The sequence below is a fragment of the Eschrichtius robustus genome, chromosome 9, assembly GCF_028021215.1.
Source record: "Eschrichtius robustus isolate mEscRob2 chromosome 9, mEscRob2.pri, whole genome shotgun sequence".
In the NCBI taxonomy this organism is placed as follows: Eukaryota; Metazoa; Chordata; class Mammalia; order Artiodactyla; family Eschrichtiidae; genus Eschrichtius; species Eschrichtius robustus.
In genome coordinates this window covers 51,069,920-51,091,856 of record NC_090832.1, presented here as the reverse complement: position 1 = coordinate 51,091,856, position 21,937 = coordinate 51,069,920, and the positions used below count along the sequence as shown (strand labels likewise).

The following is a 21,937-nucleotide window of genomic DNA, read 5'->3' as shown; positions in this document are numbered from 1 at the left end:
GATTGACCTTGGGGAAACTGCCGTTAGAAGCAGAGATATTCCTGAGTTCCTAACAGAAAACCACCAGGATGCAAAAAGCCCTGGGTAGGAAAATGCCAGACAAGCCCCAGGGGGAGAAATCATTAGTCAGGGTAATCAAATAACCCGTAATCTGTATTCTCTCTTCCTTTTGGCATCACTCAAATTTATCCAATTTTAGAAATAGATGAGGTAAGAATATTCCTATTGGAATAATATGACTGCATTAACATTGCATTTGGAAAGAACTTAGAGTTTCTAGACACACTGCAACACCCGGAGGGAAATTTAGCGAGAGTTTGTGCTATTTTGTAATATATGTAGACTTTAATTAAGGATAATTCATGTTCATATTGTTATAAAAGGCTGCTCTAAGAATGTTTGACAGTTAACCTTTCAGATCCCAGACAGAATTAATTTTGTATTAGATTGAATTCTTTGTTCTGTCTTTGCCACAGACCATTTGGGATCTGAATCATGGGATGCGGTACCGGCATCCAACATTCCAGGGCATTTAATTTCAGCTCTTAGCTTTTATCTCTACTGGTCATCCTACATACTAATGCATCATTTTTGCTGATGTTAGTTTACACTATGATTCGACTATTTCCATCTGCTAAGAACTTACTTTGATTGAAATACTTAGTCACATGAGCATCTCTCGCTGAGCTAGTGAGTATACGGTCATCCATTGTAAAATGATTTCCCACCTGCTGCTATAGAATTCCTGACCAAAGGCTTTCTCTTGTTCAAGTACGCACCATGTACTTGATAATTATTAAACCTGAAAATCTCTTACTTTTTAATATTTTATTCTGAAATAGACCACTTAAAATTTTAAGCAATAGTGATGTCGACAGTGAAAACTTACAGTACTATAGTGGGAAAATATTTTAGCTGAATAATGGCAATGATTACACTTATTGATTTAAGTTAGTAATTAACATAATTAAGGAATATCTTAGAAATTTCCCTGAAAAATTTTGACTTGGCTGGCATCAGTTGATACAGCAGGTTAAACTGAGTTTGTTGTTAAACCACCAGGGACCTGTTTTTACCGAAGGAGAAATGTGTGTTTTGCCTTTAAATTACAGGTTTGCAGACATTTTAGTAAATATTTCGTGTTAACTGAATTTTGGTTATATTTCTAAAATTAGTCTTTTAAAACTAAAAGTAAAAACAAAAACCTCTGTTGATTTAAAAGTCAGCAAGTATGAACTTAGCGCCTGGTCTTGCCCATGGCTCTTTAACCGACTCTGAGGAATCCCAGTTACCCATTCAGTGTTTTCCTTCCTGAGAGGGAGCTGACAATCTGAGGGGTCCATTTCTACTAGGAATAGCTTCATAGAGAGGCCTGTCTCTGGTCATTTTCATCCATTTCTCTACCAGGTCACAAAGAGGGCAGCGAGTCAAATATTGACCAGGACTGGGGATGGGCCCATGCAGGTGTGGACAGATTTGCTGTGCTGTATGACATGTGGACTTGGGAAGCAACTCTTCTAGAAAACAAGCGCCAGGTATTTTTGCCTAGAAAACAAAACATCTATTGAATATTCTTATAAACCCCAATATATTTTTTTAAACCCAGTGGGTCTTTTAGGGCAGCTCTCAATAAAATGAATAATTATTTAAATAACCTTAGCTAGTTGTAAGGATGTGGGTAATAAATTTTACGTTCTTTACTGTGGTTCTTTGTTACAAAAAATAAAATGTGAAGGATATGACTTTATCTTAAGGGCAATTTGTTAGAGGGCTGTATAATTCAGGCCCTTTTATAATATGTATGCTTTTATTGAGAACGAATGATGATTCCATTCATGTTCATTGTCCTGTCAAGGGACAAGCCTCACTTTGCTAAACACAGACAAACTGACTGACCTTATTATGGCCTTTAGAAGGGTATGCCACATGTGGGTGGGTGAGAGCAGTTGGGCAAGGATTTCCAGAATGGAAATAAGAGGATTTGAAGACTGGATGTTGGAGTGAGAGAATGAGGGTGGAATTAAAATGACTTCCTCGGGCTCAGGGAGGAGACTGTGTTAACTGAAACAGAATGAAAGAGGAGGGGCCTCTTTAGAGGGGAAGGTAACATTGAGTCATTGAGTCTAGGACACAAGGTATGTGAGGAGAGTTTGCGAAAACCCAGGTGTGAATGTTTTGCGGGAGCTGTAGGTTTGAAGCTCAGGAGCAGGTACGAGCTGAAGTATGAATGTGGAAGTTGAACCATAGTAATGAATCGAAATGACTAGGAAAAGCCAGAGATGCCTGAAGTGGGTTCCTGGGAACACTTACATTTAAGGGGAAGGTCATGGAACAAGAATCCATGAGAGGAACAAGAAGGAGGAGCCAAAGAGACTGCAGAAAAAAAGAAAGGGATAGTGTTAGGAAAGCCCACAGGAAAAAAACATTTTAATTAGGAGAGGATGGTTTCCCGTGTGGACGTGAAACATCAAGAAAGGTGAGTCCTAAAAACCAGACAGTGGGGTCCGCCATCAGGCGGTCATTGCCAGCTTTGTAGGACTCTCTCAAAAGAGTAGCAGAGATGGAAGCCAGTTACAGTGCGTTGTGATGTGGTCGGAGGATGAGGAAGTGGAAATGTTTTCTTTGAATTGTTTTTCTAGTAGAGTAGAGGGTTTACCATTTCATCTACGCTCTGGTCTGTTACTCATGGAGATGTAGGTCACCCACTTTTGAAAACAACTGGCTGGACTTAAAGGGTGCAAGGCTTGGCCTTGAAAATTGTTCCTCTTTTCAAAGACAACTGGCTTCTAGAGTTTGCATCTGCAAACTTGATCTGCCAAACAGAACCTTACTGTGATCAGCTGAGTAAATGGGAGTTTTAGACTCAGTGTAGAAACTGGAGAGGCTGCATTAAACGTAAAGTAATACAGAATCCTCAAACTTGACAAGTTTATTGGGCCAGACATGAGTTTTAAGCAGCCTCCCTTTTCTGTACTCTCCCCACCTCCACTTTCAGTTCTTCTAGGCCTTTTATGGAGGCCCCAGGCAGGACTCAACGGCAGAGAAGAATAGAAAGGCAGAGTAATAAAAAACAAATAAATTTCTCCTTACTTTGGCCTAGGGTTCATTCTGTGCTAAGCTACCAGGGCTGTCCACTGGTTTCTTCTGTGGTACGTGAAATTATTTTAACTTAAAACAATCATTGAAAATATCTCCCTCGTTTCTACCCCGAGAATGTGTTCCCTATGGAAACTGAGCTCTCTGTGCCAAAAACTGGAAAATGTGGCTTTCTAAATCAGAAATTGTCGAAAGGGCCTAATTTTAATGGATAAACCAGATTTTTATCTAAAGTACAATTGATTTCCCCCAGTACTGATTCTACTGCCAAGTGTCCTCAGCTGTTTTTTATTGTTAAATATATTGGAATCACTAAAGTCAAGAATTGTTCAAACACATTGGCTTGTCTTAAATCCTTAAAGTAGCCATATTATGTAAAAGGCTCATAAAAATAGAGCTGGTGTGAATTTAGGTGGATTAAGAGACTCAGAAGCTGGGCATCAGCTGTGCCAGTTCCTGACATTTATACCAACTGCTAATTCTCTCCACAGCCACCAGAGGACACATTTTCAGGGTAATTTGAATTAGTGTTTAGAGCACTAAAAAAAAGGCCAAAAATTCTGTGACAAGATGTGTCTGACACTGATTTTCTGTTTTGCACTTTCATTTGACCTAAAATACTGTTTTTAAAAGTTTTTTAAGTCCAAGAAATAAAAAAAGGCTGAGGTAAAAAATATAAACACAGTACGGTTTGAGATTATTCATTCTTCTATTTTCTCCAATATTTGATGCCTACCGTCAGTGTGCACCACATATTATTTTGCCTGAGAGTTGGCCCTTGACATACACAGGTGGCATTTGGCAGGCTAGGAAGACTTCTTAGACAAATACCAGCCCAGAGTTTAAATGGAAATGGGCCACTTAGCAAACAGATAATAAATAGCAACTGTGAGGCAGAAAGATCACAGTCCTACCCCTGCTGAGAAAGAATTCATAATAAAATTATGCAAAGAGCCATCTGAGAGCTTTTCAAGGTGGAGGGCAAAGCTTGAAAAAGTCTTGTCAATTTAAAAAGAGCCACATTTTCCTGCTCAACAGCTAGGGTTGCCAGGTAAAATATGACAATATTGGGGACATACTGAAAAAGTATTGGTTGTTTATCAGCAATTCAAATTTAACTAGACGACCTGATTTTTATTTGTTAAATCTGGTAATCCTACCAACAACAAAGTGATAGTGGCAATTTAGCACCAGCCTCTGCAACCTGGTATCACCAGATTGGAATCGCCAGCAAGAACCCTTACCACAAACTTCCCCTGCCAAATAACCAAACAATAGGGCTTATTGTACAAAAACAGGTCAAGGCAATACAAATACTATAAACCAGCTCCTGGGATTGCCCTGGCCCAGCCAAAAGGTTTAAATTCGTCCAGAATGATTTAGGGAAGTTATTGTTTCTTTTCTAATCTTCCCCTAGGCTATTGAGTGGCACCCTTCTTACCCCATCACTCCTTCGTTTCTGCTTTGTCTTCTGCTATTTAATAACTGAATGCTATTCTAGAGTAGAGCCCTGTGGATGGGATAAGGTCATTTAGATCACCCTGCTTACTTCATTTTCCCTGGGGTTCACTTAAAGGCAAGGGAGCTGCACCTTCCTTCATTTCACACTCTGAGCTGTGTGAGTTTTTAACCTGTGGAGCACATTCTGTGTCCTAAGCTTTTAGCCTCTTCTGGTGTTATCCTTTTTATACTAAGGTTGACCCAAGGCCCCTTGGACCAATGTTTCCCAAAGGGCATTCTGCAAAACTGGATGCTAAATAAAGTGTCCCAGGCTCTCCCTGCTTGAGCCTTAGCACTGAAGCCCTCAGACATTGGACTTCTATTACTAAGGCAGTATTTGATTCCTAGTCTGCTATTGATTCTCAAGTGTTTTCCTCCTTGGGAGCCTCAGGAGTTGTTATTGCAAGATGCAGACACTCCTGGCTTTTCCTGCCACTTGGTTCCTTTACTCCCCGCTGCGCTGTTGCCACCTATATTCAAGTAGTGCTTACACCCTCTCAGTTCTTTCTCGTCTTGCATTCTTAGCTATGGGCTCCACAGAATGAAAGGGGCTCTTTATCTCCTTTTAGGAAATTCCGTAGTTTGTTAAGAAGTGGGCTGGCTTCCTGGCCTCAAACTACCAGGAAAGACCAACACCCAAGGAAACAAAAAATGCTCTTTCTCTAATGCATCTCAGCGTGTGCTAGGCTGTCGGGTGGGTAGAAATTGCAGGCTCAACAATCCACTCCTTGCTGTCAATTAAATGCGCACACTGGGCACACCTGTGTCTTTGGTGATAAAGCTACCCTGGGAGCTGAGGCCTTTCAGAAGCGTGAAACCTCCATTAGAGGAGTGGGTCAGAGAAGACTGGGGAGGGACATGTTGAGCTGAAACTCTTGGGGGGATGTTGGATTAGATCGGCAGAGGAAAGGGATCTGTTCTGTTGTGAGACCATTGGGAGTAAAAGTTCAGAAGCTTTCAGTTAGAGTTGATTTATCCATCAGGTAATATAGACGTGGTGTTTAGGATCTAAGAGCTTTTCAGGGACCATTGGAAATACGTGAGATCTGAGAGAAAAAACATGCATTACTCGGAAATCCGAAAAGAAAATACAAAATAGTTATCAATAAATGCTTAAATGACATGTCCATAAAATGTTAAAACTTTAACTGAGCACTTGTAAACATCTCATTACATTTGAAAACAATTTATAGATCAGATTTTCTCACTTCATAAGAATTCTCAAGTACATACTACCCAGAAATCATAGCCAATCATTAATGAAGTGTATTGCTCATAGCCAAATAATTTGAAAAGCAAAATTATAAATATCATGTAACATTTGTACAGAAAATAATTGATTGGGATGTGAGTTTTAATGTATGTGATATAATGTGGGTCAGGGTCTCCAAAAGTAAGTGAGTCTAAGGCCTATGAAAGTTTTAAAACAACCCTAAGACAGTAATTACATTGTTCAGAACTACTTACATATTGGCCCTTAGGTCCCTGTTTGGGATTCCAGCCCAGTGATCTCTGAAGAGCTTTTTCTGATTAGCACCATGACTAATTACACACAAATAGAATTTACACACAGAACAGAAATTCCTTAAGTGCATAAACAAATGTAAAAACAAAATAAAGAGCATCTCTTTCTGAATTCCCACACTAAGAACCCTCTTCAACAGTTAGTGCATGGAAGCTTTCTTCGGTTTTTAGAAAAGACTTGTGAACTCCACTAAAACAAAAGTTCCCTCGATGCTCTTGAGAGTTCTGTACGTAGGCCTTTCCTAGTGAAGTCTGATCTGGGATAAATGCCTTTATAGCTAGAGGGGACTTTCATCCTCAGCTTGCCACTCTAACCCCCTCCCCCACCATTTCTACATAGGTGAAACTTCGGTAAACTGTTAAAGCGAAAGGATCATAAATGGGACTGAGGATGTAGAAGAGGGGTGGAGGCCACCTGCTCACCTTTGGTGATAGAGTAAAATGGGGGAGGGAGAGTGGGTCTGTGGAAAAAGGTGTTGGAGATAAATGGATTTGATGAAGTGACATTGAATGCACTGTCTCATTGGAGCTTATAATTATTAGATGTTATATTATTCATTATATTACCCCCCCTTTATTTGTGGAGAGCAGAGGAAGAGGGGACAGAGGTGAAACGAGTGCTTTGTCCCTCACCCTCCCTAGCTTGGTCTGTGTCGCACTGGTGCGGCAGCTGCCCACCCTGGCCCGGTACCCAGAGGTTCAGAGCTGTCTCTCTCCTGTTGGGGGAGCAGGTGGGGGTCTTTCCAAAGCATGGAATGGGTGGAGGCTCACCTCTCTCTGCTGGGCCCTGTTCCCTGACTATCAACCTTATTTGAAACTTCTTGGCAGTTACTCTGAAGCCTACCAGCATGCGTTGGACCCAGAGGAGGTTTGCCTTAGCACAAGCCATCACTGACGTCATACACAGGTGCCCAAGGTTTGATCTCAGCTACCCTTACTTCATTAAGGCCTACCGAGAGGAATGCACCTGCCTGAGGCTTCACCTGCAGCTGGTGAGGGGCATCCTCACGTGAGTATATTTGGGTTTTAGAAGATTCCATGTGAGAAGAGGATGAAAAACACAGGCCAGAACTGAAAGTCGTGTTTTCCTTTCAGTCCCAGCCCAGAATCTGGGTTTTCTAGGGCAGCACGTACACGATGTTTATGTGTAAGCTTATTTGCATTGTTGAATTCCAAGCATGACTACAACCTTAAAGGGAGGTTTCCAATCCTAATTACATTTAATGATACCAAAGAATTGACAACCTGTTTTCATTCAGTCACAGAGTTTATAGCGAAAGAAGGGTGAAACCTACCCCCTTGTAAGACATTAAAGTGTAAAATTATATTTATTTTTTAAAAGGTTGCAATTATTTCTAGGACACTACAGGAAATGATCACAGTCTATGTCCTCTGGGGAAAAGCTAGGAGATAGCGATTGTTGCAGTACAGTTACCTTAGGCCTGCTTAGAATTTTTTCCTTGTAGTCAATTATTTGACAGAAAGAAGTTTTCTTGTGCCTCTTAAGATCACCTGAAGCTGGTTGCCTTTGCTTTCCCTGGCTGACCCTCGGCTCAGACTAAAGACAAGCATGTCTCTTTGTGAGTGAATCCTTAAAACCCATGTCTGGGTGAAAATTAGTCAAATAATGAAGAGATGCAAAGGGCTGATGTTCTGTTCTTATCATGCCAAGGCTCATAACTCACATCCATGGGAAAGTTTGACTTTTCTAATTTTAACTTTTATGTGATATTTCTAGATAGAGTGTCAGTGAGAGTATGTCCAGAGGCTTTGGCGTGAAGGCCATCCAGATGCTAGCAATACATTTGGACTTCCCCTTAACATAATTTGCAGACAACTCATTTCCATCAACCAATAGCTGGTAAGTTGGTGTTGTCTTTAGACATTTTATGTTTAATTTCTGGATAATCTAAGGGTATGATGTTAAGCCTAATACTATTCTACAAAGCACCTCTCAAGTATTTGGAGCTGAGAGAAGTAAACATAAAAGTCACAGAAGAGGGATTCCTTTGCATACTCAATATCTGTTTACTTTGTAAATAAAGAATAGGAGGCTAGAATTTAAACTTACGCCACTGGGTGCAGAATCTTCATTCCCTTGAGGAGTCCTAAAAAACCCCAGTTGCTCTTGAAATGCTGTCATAGGATTTATCAGAGGTGCCACACAAGCCAACATATATGAAACACGGATGTGCTTTAAATTTCTCAAAAAGGAATTTCCTTATTCTAGCAAGTGTCAACAAAAAGGTTTCTGCAGACTCATCTTGTGATACCACCTTCACCCCTTTAAGGAGCAGATTAAATTTCCTGAGATCACTCAGAGAGAGTACATGAAGTCACCCCCTTGATATGTGGTATGATACCCCCTCACCATTCCTTTCCAGGCTTCAAGGGTACAGAGGAACCAAGAAGCTGGTGACAAGCTCCAAGTTGGTCTGTGTAACCCAAGATCACAACCTCTCTGTTGCTCTAAATGGGTGGAGAAATTGTCCAGCTCCTTTCAACATTCAACAAATATTTTTGAGCATCTACATGTACCAGGCAGTGTGCTAGGAGCTGAGGACACAGAATGAACAATGCAGGCATGGCCCTATGCTCCTGTGAAGTGTATAGTCTAGCAGTACAGGCAGACTTGCAGTAAGAGATTGCCACAACGGGCTGTGATGTCATCTTGGTCCATCATTTCATGGACAGGCATCCCATGGGTAGGGTGCCATGGGATTTCATAGCTGAAGTTCTAACCTTTTCTTCCTTTCTCTTGAGAAAGAACCCGGGGAGCTCCAGGCACAAGACTGCATTTTCTCCAAAGACCTTTCTCAGGACTGATTTTTTAACTATAGTAAGTTTGAGACATCTACTGTTCAGGAAGTGGTTTTTGACAGAACATGCTAGGACTATATGGATACTAAAACCCGTCAGAGTGTCTCAAAAGCAAATGATATTTACTTGATGAGATTCCTTTCCAGACTTAGGATTGTATTTTCTAAGATCTAGGACTAAGAAGAATCCCATTTGCATGGGTTTAAGAAGTATTTAGATATAGAAAGGCCCTTGACTTGACTGGTGCTATATCCTTTATTTCCAAAGGAATAACCCACAGGAAAGTGTTTTATTATTTCTGGCCTCATTCATTCATAAAATATAACATTTTTATGGCAAACATGAATGATTCCAGCAGTTGTGTACAGAACTTAAAAATCGTCTTCATCAAAAAAAAAAAAAAATCGTCTTCATCCATTATCATTTTGGGGGAAAAAAATGGATAAAGAATCGTTTGAAAAATAGAAATAGTCATGGAGGGCTTCCCTGGTGGCGCAGTGGTTGAGAATCTGCCTGCCAAGGCAGGGGACACGGGTTCGAGCCCTGGTCTGGGAAGATCCCACATGCCGCGGAGCAACTAAGCCCGTGAGCCACAATTACTGAGCCTGCGTGTCTGGAGCCTGTGCTCCGCAACAAGAAGAGGCCGCGACAGTGAGAGGCCCGCGCACCGCGATGAAGAGTGGCCCCCGCTTGCCGCAACTGGAGAAAGCCCTCGCACAGAAACGAAGACCCAACACAGCCATAAATAAATAAATTAATTAATTAATTAATTAAATTAAAAAAAAAAAAAGAAATAGTCATGGAAAGTATTTGTTTAATATTTAGATACTTTTAAGGTATTTTGTTTTCAAATATTTGGCTAAGTATTGATTACTGAAATGTTGACAGGTTTGCCATATACAATTTTAGAATCCTTTTTTTCAATTTTATTGAGATATAATTGATATACAGCACTGTATACATTTAAGGTGTACAGCATAATGATTTGACTTACAATGAATCTTATTCTTTTTTGCTTTTAGAGTAAACTATGTCTTCCGATTTTAAAAAGGTTCACATTAAAGCAAAAAGCACGTTGTGTAACTTGATGGGCTCCCTGGACAGCCTCTGAGGCCCCACTGAGCTTCCAATTTTTTATAATGCCCTGGATTATAAGAGTGTTTTATTGGTCTTGAAAAATATAAAATCCAAATACCTGTGGAAACATTAAGTTCTTCACAGTGTAAAATCGTCATTAATTGTTTCTCTTCATTAAGCCCAGCTTTGACAAACATGTATCTGCTGGAGTTCCACCCTTCCCTGGGCCTGGCTTTACGCATCCCCAGAGCCCTTGAGCACCTCCTCAGGGAGGCCTGCCACACCGGCACGCCCACATCAGCCAGTGCCCTCACCTTGCTAGAGAGACACGTGCTGCGGCTGGCCCTGGATGTGTGGCTCACTCCGGCCAAGCCCAAGTCCTGGTACAGCGCACAGCTCCAAAAAGACGTAGGTTCTCTGAAAGGGATAGGTGGGTCCTTGGCAAAGAGAATGTTTCCTCCCAGATGTTACTACTTAGCTTTGTTTTGATGTTTGGCTCTATTCCCCTCTATTTGGCCAGGGGCAGATCATAGTCCTAGGGCTTGCCAACATTTTTATTTTTATTTTTTTTCATTATTGGTCAAAGTTTCTAGTTTATCAGGATGCTGCTACAGTTATAATTTAAAGGGAGATGTACTAGGTATGGGGAGAATATTTTCTGGTTTATTATTTATATTTTTTAAATATTTTTTTAATTAAATTATTTTCTTTCTAAGATTCTTCCTAAAATGTACTCTTTTGTCCTGAGCTGAGATCTGGTAGAGGAGAGACAGCACTGAGTGAGGAGTCAGTGACTTGGACTCAAGTTCAGTCCTGCCATTAACTTGCTGAGTGACTCTGAGCCTTACTTTCCTATTTTTTAACATAATGTTTGTGTATTTGAGGGGAAGAGGGTAGAAGTGAGCTCAATGATCACTAAAGCCCCTTCCAGCTCTAATGCACTATGGTTCAAACTGTGGCCCAGTGATTTACATGGTGTTTGTAATTGGATTTTAATTCTTTTCTTTTTCTATTAAGGCTATCACAGTTGAGCCTGGGTTTCTAATTTGACTTTACTCTGGGTGAGTACTTGCTGTTAAGATGAAGGAACTTTCAAGGGCCCCAGCTGCCAAAAATATTTGTTCCACAGGTCTGCCTCAGCCTCCTATCTCCTCCTGCCCAAACTAAAGTTTTATTTTCTTTTAAATTAATTTTGAGTTGATGGAAAGTAAAATTTAGAATTGTAGCAAAAGAGGAAAACAGAAAATTACTCTAAATATAACCACTCAAATACATTTGTAATCATTATTTTTCTGAATTCAAGTATTCTTCATATACGTTTTACATAGTTCTTTCTAGTCATATCCTTCATACACTATCTCCTGTTTTTCTCAGTTAACATCATATTATATATTCTTCCATATTGCTAATAGTCTTTTTACTCACTTTACAACCACATAATTCCCCTAAGTGGTGAATCATAACTTATCCAACCATCAATGGGCATTCAAGTAGTTTCCAATTTTTCATTATTATTAAAAATGCTATAAGGTACATCTCCATGCTCACAGATATTTCCGTATTTTGAATCAATTCCTTTGGATAGATTACAGAAGTGGATTTGCTGAAACAAAATTGAAGTCTTTTGATATATGTTGGCAGATCACTTTCCAGAAGAGTCATGCCAAACTATAATACCACTGATAGTGTATTAGAGTACCAGTTCTGCTATACCCTACAATGTTAGGTATAAGCATGTAATGTCTGTGCTAATATAGACATATTATATATAAAGGTGGCATTACACTGCTGATTTTCTTTCCTTGCTATTTGTTGAGATTAAATATTCTTCCAAATGTCTTGTTATTAGTTGTATTTTTTATGAATTTTCTGTTATTTCCCTTAGTTTATTTATCTCTTGGAATCCTAATGTCATTCCTATCCACTTACATGAGCTCTTCTTTAAAAAAAAAAAAACTTTAACCCTTTTGTCCATCATATTTTCTGCAAATATTTTCCCCAATTTGTCTTTTTATTTTTTAACAGAAACTTATTTTCATGTAGTCAAATCTATTTGTCTTTTCTTTTGCAATTTCTTCTATCCTCCTAAATCCAGAAAGCAAAAATTCCTCCAGATGTTTCATATTTTATCTTATTTTATTCTAATTGCTTAAAGTTTTATCTTATTTCAAAAACATTTAACTCCTTTGAGTGTTCCACCTGGAGTGTGTGTGCATGTATGTGTGTGTATATGAGTGTGTGTGTGGTGTAAGGTATGGCTCAAAATAGAATTTTTCCCCAAATTACCAGCCATGTATCCTACTACCATTTATTGAGGATTATTTTCACATTGTATTATGGTACCAGATTTTTTTTTAAATGTGTTTTTAGTTCTCCTATAAATCGTAGTAAATATATGGGGTAACTATCCAGTCTCTCATTGATCCCACACTTTATTTTATTTTATTTTATATTTTTGGCCGCACTGCGTGGCTTGCGGGATCTTAGTTCCCCGACCAGGAATTGAATCCAGGCCCTTGGCAGTGAAAGTGCCAAGTCCTAACCACTGGACCACCAGGGAATTCCCCACACAATTTTAATTGTTATTATTTTTGAAATGTGTTCAAATTGGGACCTAGAAATGATAAATATTCAGATTAATCTTCTGTATTGGGACAGAAAATGGGGCAGGTATTGCCCTCAGAAGACAAGCAGGAAATTAGTTTAATAAATCTCTTTATCACTTTGAAAGACTTCAATTGTCTAGAAATTGCATCTTTGAGTAGGCAAGGACTTTGGTAGATAAGTGGATCTACCCTTGGGAAGCCAAACCAGGAAAGGCAGACTAGGGGGTCTCCAAACTGGGTCCTTGCTGGGAGTGGTATATTAGAGGGTAGCAAAAATGTCAGAGCAGAGGAGGTGACCAAGGCAGAAGGACATTAAAGAACAATGTGGTTACTTCACAAGTCACCCAGGGCTGACTCTGAGTGGAGGAGCACTGCAGAGGCAGTTTGGTATACTGTAAAACTACAGCTTGCAGCTGGGAAACCTAAGTTTATTCTTGGTACTGTTGTATGGCCTTAGAAAATTTCAGTGTTGCTTCTGACCCCTCACTGGTAAAATGGAAATAATAGTATCTGTGATGCCTAAATCATGGATATCTTGTGAAAATAAAAATGAGTTAATATACGTGAAAATACTTGAAATTTTTTAAACTTCAATTAGAGTTTATAAGAAATTATTGATATTATTATTATTATTGGCCACTAAAATACTTGAAATATATCAGAGACTTCTATTTCTATTTAGGTCATCTTTGTCATTTCTCTGTTTATTTTGGCTTAAAACATTTATGATAATGGTAATAGCAAATACTCTGTACCAAGCACTTTTGCATATATTAACTCACTTAACCCTCTCAACAACCCTATGATACTGTTTTGATCTATCAGTTCCTATTAGGTGCTGTTATTATCCTTATCCCCACTTTGCAGATGAGGAAACTGAGAGACAGCTAAATTGAGTAAATTGCCCCAAATCTCACAGCTTATAAGTGTCAGAGCTAGGACTTGAGCCCTGGAACTCTGGATCCAAAGTCTATGCTGCTGATGTATTTTTCTTAATATGTCAGATTTCTTTGTGTGCGTGTGTGTGTGTGTGTGTGTTTTAAAGTATTCTGTTTTCTTTCAGCTGTTTTCAGCTAAAGTGATGGGCGATCCCTTCCTCGTGGGGGAGGTAGGCCTGCTTGCATTCAAGTCTGCAGCAGACGAAGGACAGAACAAAGGCCAAGATTCTCATATGCTGCTCCTACAGATGTTTTCCAAACTTTTGGAACTCTTGACCCTCTGGCATAGGCTGATAGAGATGAGTCTGGAGAGTGTACAGTTAGCATGGTCAGTAGGGGGACTGAGGATACAGATGGAGGATAACAGAGGTACGGGTCCCCCTACCTGCAAGCCTTGCCCCATCTGTGCCCCCAGAGTAGCCAGAATGAGCTTTCTAAATGGCTGAAATGATGACCTCCCTTTCTCCCTCCCTCCATTGTTTATCCTCTCACTCAGGCCTCCCCACATGCCTCTCTGACCACTCAGCTAGGCTGAGTTCTCCTCTGAGCACCCGGGCTTCCTCTTCATTCAGCCATTGCCTTTTAATTATATGCTTAATATTGGTTTGTTGGTTTTCCTGCTAGTGTAAGCTCCCTAAATGGAAAAGCTCTCTCCATGTTGTTTTCCATAGTATCCTATCAGGGGTATGAAGCCTGACCCTCACTGGGAACTCAGTGAATACTGACTGTATTTGCTCTCAAATATAATGAAGTTGAATAGCAGAGCAGAAGCAATGGAGGGCCTAAAGAAAGGAAAGAATGAGTCAGAGACAGCATCCAGGTCTGGCAGAGGTATAGAAGGTTCAGCAGGCAGGGGGAGAGAACACTTAGTGAGTTCGGTTTTAGATATGAGCGTGAGATGATGGTAAGACATTTAAGTGAACATGTTCCCCAAACTGGAAAAATATGGAACTTGAAGATTTGTTGCAAACATGTATGAGTTCTGTTGTGTTCTGTCCCCATGAGAGGCCCTGAAGACACAAAGAGTCCAATCATCAACCATCAACCACTGTCTAGGGCCTAGTGCGGCCAGGGTCTGTACTGGGGACTTTACATGTATTAGTTCATTTACTCCTCAGAATATTCTTTTGATATGATAGCTTTGGGATGTCCTTATGATATGATATTATGATATGATAGCTTACAAACATGTTACCAGCAGGAAGGTAGAGGCTCAGAAAAATTAAGTAATTTGCCTAAGATCAAATAACTAGAAAGTAGTAGAAGCAGAATTCAAACTATGAGCCCAGATATTATTAACTGCTATGATACTACCTCCTCATAATTTCTGATCCTTGTTCTCAGGGAGTTCACAATGTAAAAGTTCCCCCTAATAAAGTTTAGTATGATATTTTAGTCATATGAACAAAATACCATGGGAGCACAGGAAATAGTGTATTTCACTCTTTCTAAGTGAATCAGAGAAAGTTCCATAGAAAATGGCCTAGGGGTGATTGTGTAACTCCAAAATTCGTATGTTCAAGCTCTAACCCCTAGTACCTCAGAATGTGACTTTATTTGGAGATAGGGTCTTTACAGAGGTAGTCAAGTTAAAATGAAGTTAAAGTGAAGAGTAGGCTCTTATCTAATATGACTGGTGTCCTTACAAGAAGAGGTAGCTTGGACACAGACATACCCAGAAGGAATACTGTGTGAAACCACAAGGACAAGATGGCCATCTATTAGCTGAGAAAGGCCTAGAACAGCTCCTTCACTCAAAACCCTCAGAAGGAACCAACCCTGCAACACTTTGATCTTGGACTTCTGTCCTCCAGAACTGAGACAAATTTCTGTTGTTTAAGCCCCCCAGTTTATGGTACCGTTTCACAGCAGCCTAGCAAACTAATACAGGTGCCATTTGAACTCAGCCTTAATGTACCAACTTCTCAAGACGAAGAAGTGTGTTAGAATGGGGGTAAGAGAGGAAGGGAAGACATTCTAGACACAGAAGGCTGAAATGCCAGAGTGACATCTGAATGGATCTTGGCTGCAAGCCATGGACACGTGAGAGTAGAGCTCAGAGTTGAAGCAGGACAAAGGTGGGGGTCACAGGTTCTTACACAAGGGGGTGATGGTTAGGGCCTGGAGTTGGATGACAGACTCCCTCAGGAGGGCATGGAGAAGGTGAGAAGAGGATTGGGTTTAGAACACCAGGAAACACCAGGATTTGAAAATAAAGAGGAGAAGCCGGAACGTAGCGACAGCAGCGGTGGCGGGACGGGGGCAGCGGTGCTTGGCTGCTCAGCCAGTGCCCTGGCATGGGGTGGGTGCAGCTCTTTGTGGTCCGCCAGAGCCACAACCATGTCATCAACAACCCGGGGGAATGTCTAGCAGGGGCTGTGCACATGCGACTGGCGCCACTGCCCTTCCGAGCCATCCGGGTGACCTGCACAGGGTCCTGCAGGGTCTCCAACAAGGTCAGTGACGTGGCATGGGTGGTAGAAGAGGGCTATTTCAAAAAAAAAAAGAGGAGAAGCCAATGAAGACTGAGAGAGAGTGGTCAGGAGGCAGAAGCATGGAGATCCTGGATCCAGGAGAACAAAAATGTTCCTCAAGGAGGAGACAGGCCAGCCATGAGGAGCTCTGAGGAAAAATGATGAACCTCCTATTGAGGGCAATATTGGTGACCTCAGGAGGGCTCTGAGGACGGAAGCCAGCTTGTAGGAAATGAGAGTTGAGGAAGTGCCCAAGCATATCTCCTCCTACCTTAACTACTATCTTTAACTGTCAGAGCTTAGGGCAGACTCAAAACCTTTGTGACTCATTCACTTCACACCGGACTTGGCTTACTTTTGTTTTGACTTTTGCTTTTGTGCTTATTCAGATGGTTTGGTTTTCTTACCACTTACTTTCCTTTTAGGGGAAAATAATAGCAAATGTTCTTGGCTTTCCCCCCCCCCCCCCTTTTAGTCTCTATAAGGACTTGGCGTGGGAGATGGGTTTTGAAGAGTTCCATTTGTATCTGAAGCCTCTTCACTTTGAATTTGCATCACACGAGGACAAGGTGGTCCATCCACTTCCTGTCTTTATAATCTCTCTGCTGGAGGACAGTGACCACGTAGATAGGTGAGCCTTGAGAGGGTCAAAGTAAAAATAATGTAACAGTAGAATGAGTGGCCAGTAAAAAATAATTTCTATCACCGCTGGCCATGCAAATGCAATTGCATTCTAAATTCTCTCCCTTATAATCTATCTGCCATGATGCCATTGTTTTTCTTTTCCTTTCTTTTTTTTTTTGTTTGAATGTTATTTTATTTATTTTTTATACAGCAGGTTCTTATTAGTTATCTGTTTTATACATATTAGTATATACATGTCAATCCCAATCTCCCAATTCATCCCCCCACCACCGCCCCCGCCTCCGCCACTTTCCCCCCTTGGTGTCCATACATTTGTTCTCTACATCTGTGTCTCTATTTCTGCCCTGCAAACCAGTTCATCTGTACCATTTTTCTAGGTTCCACATATATGCGTTAATATACGATATTTGTTTTTCTCTGTCTGACTTACTTCACTCTGTATGACAGTCTCTAGATCCATCCATGTCTCTACAAATGACCCAATTTCGTTCCTTTTTATGGCTGAGTAATATTCCATTGTATATATGTACCACATTTTCTTTATCCATTCATCTGTCCATGGGCATTTAGATTGCTTCCATGACCTGGCTATTGTAAATAGTGCTGCAATGAATATTGGGGTGCATGTGTCTTTTTGAATTATGGTTTTCTCGGGGTATATGCCCAGTAGTGGGATTGCTGGGTCATATGGTAATTCTATTTTTAGTTCTTTAAGGAACCTCCATACTGTTCTCCATAGTGGCTGTATCAATTTACATTCCCACCAACAGTGCAAGAGGGTTCCCTTTTCTCCACACCCTCTCCAGCATTTGTTGTCTGTAGATTTTTTGATGATGCCCATTCTTACTGGTGTGAGATGATACCTCATTGCAGTTTTGATTTGCATTTCTCTTGTCACTCAGATGGACTTCTTTGCTTCTACATGTGTATGTGCAGGTTTGTATTTGTGTGTGTATGTTTTAAATACTAATCTAATCTTGGCAGTTTTACAAAAGCCTGCCTTTGAGCATATGTTTACTAGTTAATCAGAGTCTACTCATCCTTTTCTGACAACTGGGGAAAACTGATGCTGTCCAGATACAGAGCAATTAGGCCTGGAGCCTGCCTTCATGGGATGGAACACTGCTTAGGGAGAGACCAAATTCAGGCTTGTGGCTGAGGAGCAAGGATCTCAACATATCCAGCAGTTTGATCCATACATTTACATGTTGAGTAAGTGGTGATCCCCACCCTCAACTTCACCTTTCTGTTATGAGAGAAATTCCTAATCACTTTCACATTTCTTCCTTTAGCTCTTGTTCCATTCGGGAGTGGAAAATATGCAAGTGACCCTTGCATGACAAGCTACTCAGAAAAATGCTTTAATGGTGGCTGTCCAGCAGGCGTCCTTCTATCACACTCCCTGAGGGGCCCGTCATGCTGATGTCAAGGTCAGCCTGTAAGATAGAGAAGCCTGAGGCGTGCTACCACTACCACCAGCTACTGTCAGCCTGCCCCATTCTTTCCTCCCTCCCCCTTTCCCTCCCTCCTCCTTCCTCCCCTCCTCCCTCCTTTCCTTCTTCCCATCCTCCCCTTTTCCCTCCTTGTCTTTCTCCCTTTTTTGACCATTTTTTCCCTATCTTTTTACCTTCTTTCCTTTCCTCTTCCCCTCCCTTCCTTCTTTCCTAATACAATCTGACATATGATCAAATTCTTACTGGGTCTCTTAATTTTCAGTGGTTTGCTGATAATTTTTCCATTGTATGTGACTCTATAATATTGACTAGCTAGAATCAACCAGCAGAAAATATCCTGTTCCTCCACCCCTACCCTTTGTGGATAAATGATTCCATTGTTTTCTGTTTTATCCTTCCTGTATTTCTTTTTGCAAAAGTAACCAGATACATTTGCCCTTCTTTTTTTCACAAAAGGTAACACAAAATATATTCTCTTTCTTTTCCGAATTTTTTAGTTGTTATTGATATAATTCACATAACATAAAATTCACCCCTTTAACGTATAATTCACAAGATCATGCAGTCATCGCCACTATCTAATTCCAGAACATTTTCCTCATTCTCAAAAGAAATCCTGTACCCATTAGCAGTCAATCCCCATTCCCCACTTTCCTCAGCTCCTAGCAACCAGTAATCCACTTTCTGTCTCTATGGATTTGCCTATTCCAGACATTTCATATAAATGGAATCATACAATATATGGCCTTTTATGTCTGAATTTTTTCACTTAGCATAGTGTCTTCAAGCTTCATCCATATCATAGCATGTACCAGTACTTCGTTTTTGTTTTGTTTTGTTTTTTACTGATGAATAGTATTTTATTATATGTATATACTACATTTTATTTATCCATTCATCAGTTGACAGACATTGGGTTGTTTTTACTTTTTAACTATTATGAATAATGCTGCCATGAACATTTATGTACAAGTTTTTGTAAGGACATATGTATGTTTTGAGTTTTGCTAATGCTTTTTATTATCTCTGTTTTTTATTTTAGCCATCCTAGTGAGGGTAAAATGATATCTCACTGTGGCTGTGATTTGTATTTTTCTAATTACTTATGACATTGAGCATCTTTTCATGTGCTTATTGGCTATTTGTATATCTTTGTTAAAGAAAAGTCAATTCAAATCCTTTGCCCTTTTATAAAATTGGATTTTTTTTTATTATTGAGTTGTAAGTGTTCTTTACATATTCTGAATACAAGTTCCTTATCAAGTATATGATTTGCAAATATTTTCTTCCATTCTGAGGATCATCTTCTTACTTTCTTTTTTTTTTTTTTTAATTAATTTATTTATTTACTTATTTATTTTTGGCTGTGTTGGGTCTTCGTTGCTGCGCGCAGGCTTCCTCTAGTTTCAGTGAGCGGGGGCTACTCTTCATTGCGGTGTGCGGGCTTCTCATTGTGGTGGCTTCTTTTGTTGCGGAGCACGGGCTCTAGGTGCACAGGCTTCAGTAGTTGTGGCATGTGGGCTCAGTAGTTGTGGCTTGCAGGCTCTAGAGCGCGGGCTCAGTAGCTGTGGCGCCCGGGCTTAGTTGCTCTGCGGCATGTGGGATCTTCCCAGACCAGGGCTCGAACCCGTGTACCCTGCATTGGCAGGCAGATTCTTAACCACTGTGCCACCAGGGAAGTCCCTTCTTACTTTCTTGATGGTGTTCTTTGAAACAAAAGTTTTTCATTTTGTTGAGTCCAATTTACCTATTCTTCTTGTATTTTCTCCATTCTATTTCCAAGATTTTGAATCATCTTTACCATCAGTACTCTGAATTCTTTTTCATGTAGACTGCCTATTTCCTCTTCATTTGTTTGGTCTGGTGGGTTTTTACCTTGCTCCTTCATCTGCTGCATATTTCTCTGTCTTCTCATTTTGTTTAACTTACTTTGTTTGGGGTCTCCTTCTCGCGGGCTGCAAGTTCATAGTTCCCATTGTTTTTGGTGTTTGCCCCCAGTGGGTGAGGTTGGTTCAGTGGCTTGTGTAGGCTTCCTGGTGGAGGGGACTGGTGCCTGTGTTCTGGTGGGGGGGGGCTGGATCTTGTCTTTCTGGTGGGCAGGGCCGCATCCAGCGGTGTGTTTTGGGGGTGTCTGTGAACTTAGTATGATTTTAGGCAGCCTCTCTGCTAATGGGTGGGGTTGTGTTCCTGTCTTGCTAGTTGTTTGGCATGGGGTGTCCAGCACTGGAGCTTGCTGGCCTTTGGGTGGAGCTGGGTCTTAGCATTGAGATGGAGATTTCTGGGAGAACTCTCGCTGATTGATATTACGTGGGGCCAGGAGGTCTCTGGTGGTCCAATGTCCTGAACTCGGCTCTCCCACCTCGGAGACTCAGGCCTTACACCAGGCCTCATGTCAGGCCTGAGCCTGTCAGCCACACAGCCAGGTACTTGGGGATTTTCTTGCCTTTTGGGAAGTCTGAGGTCTTCTACCAGTGTTCAGTAGGTGTTCTGTAGGAATTGTTCCACATGTAGATGTATTTTTGATGTATATGTGGGGAGGAAGGTGATCTCTATGTCTTACTCGTCCACCATCTTGAAGGTCCCCCTGCAATAGGAGACTCCACTGTAGATACCAACCTCCGCAAGAGCTAGAGGTGCAGAGGCATTTTTTTCAGAGGGTTTGCAGCTTGCTGGAACGGCAGAAAGGGAGAAAAAGAGAAGATCCTCTAGGGCAAGGGAGGAGAAATAAGACCCACAACTGCAACCACCATCACTTTCGGGACTGGGCCCAATTTACCTATTCTTCTTTTGTCACTTACTCTTTTGGTGTTACATTTAAGAAACCATTGCTTAATCCAAAGTCAGGAAGATTTACTCCTATGTTTTCTTCTAAAAATTTTGTAGTTTTAGCTCTTACATTCAGGTCAATGATTCATTTATGGTTAATTTTTATGTGTAGTGTGAGATAGGGGGTCCAACTTCATTCTTTTGAGTGTACTTATCCAGCTGTCGCAGTATCATTTGCTGAAAAGACTCATGTTTCCCTATTGAATTGTCCTGGCACCCTTGACAAAAATCATTTGACCATAAATGTAAGAGTGTATTTCTGGACCCTTAATTCTTTTTTTTTTTTTAAAAAGAATTTTCACTCCAAAGATAAAAAAGTAATAAAGAGGCAGAGAATCACATAGTTATGCACTAATTAGATTAAGCATACTGATAATATTCCTTTGAAGTTGTAGATGACAAATTTTTCCCTTTTACTTTCTTTTTTAAAATTACATTATGATTTTATTAGTATTAAAATATAACAAAAATTAAAACATAAAGTTATCGCATACAGTGCTAGATTAACATTTAAATACAACACATAAAAAAATCACAAAATAAGAAATGAAAAAACAAAAACCATGTAAGATTTATTTACACAACAGTGTAAAGCAACTATACTCCAATTAAAAAAAAAAAAAAGATTTATTTAATGTGGTAGGTGTGCTTGCCTGTTCATAAGTTCATTCCAGTCTGGAACACAGGAGGATAATGCTACTCGCATATCTGCTGCACCATTTAATCCATTCCTTTCCTTTGTTTTTTCTGGGTTAAGACTGAAAATCCTAGTTCACACAAACTAGTTGTTGTGAATGGTAATAAGAGCAGCATACTCTTTCGACTTATCAAAGGAAAGTCTTCCTTTATCTTAATCCAAAATGTGATAAACTTAATGTTTCATAATTCTTCAATGTATATGAAGAACTGAGCTGCAATAATTCATTTTCTTCTTCAGGCACCAAGTTGAACTCAATTATTGATTCTGGGTTTCAAAA

The 21,937-nt window shown here is 40.3% G+C and overlaps 1 protein-coding gene across 1 annotated transcript in view; it reads left to right on the top strand.

Annotated features, from left to right (window-relative positions):
• LOC137769136 (uncharacterized) overlaps nucleotides 1–21,937 on the top strand; it is a 48,715-nt gene that overhangs the window by 10,414 nt on the left and 16,364 nt on the right. The window contains 8 exon segments of the mRNA XM_068550842.1: nucleotides 1,408–1,533; nucleotides 6,936–6,984; nucleotides 6,986–7,129; nucleotides 7,216–7,267; nucleotides 7,859–7,989; nucleotides 10,197–10,425; nucleotides 13,687–13,889; nucleotides 16,511–16,666. Coding sequence (XP_068406943.1) covers nucleotides 1,408–1,533; nucleotides 6,936–6,984; nucleotides 6,986–7,129; nucleotides 7,216–7,267; nucleotides 7,859–7,989; nucleotides 10,197–10,425; nucleotides 13,687–13,889; nucleotides 16,511–16,666 — 1,090 coding nt within the window.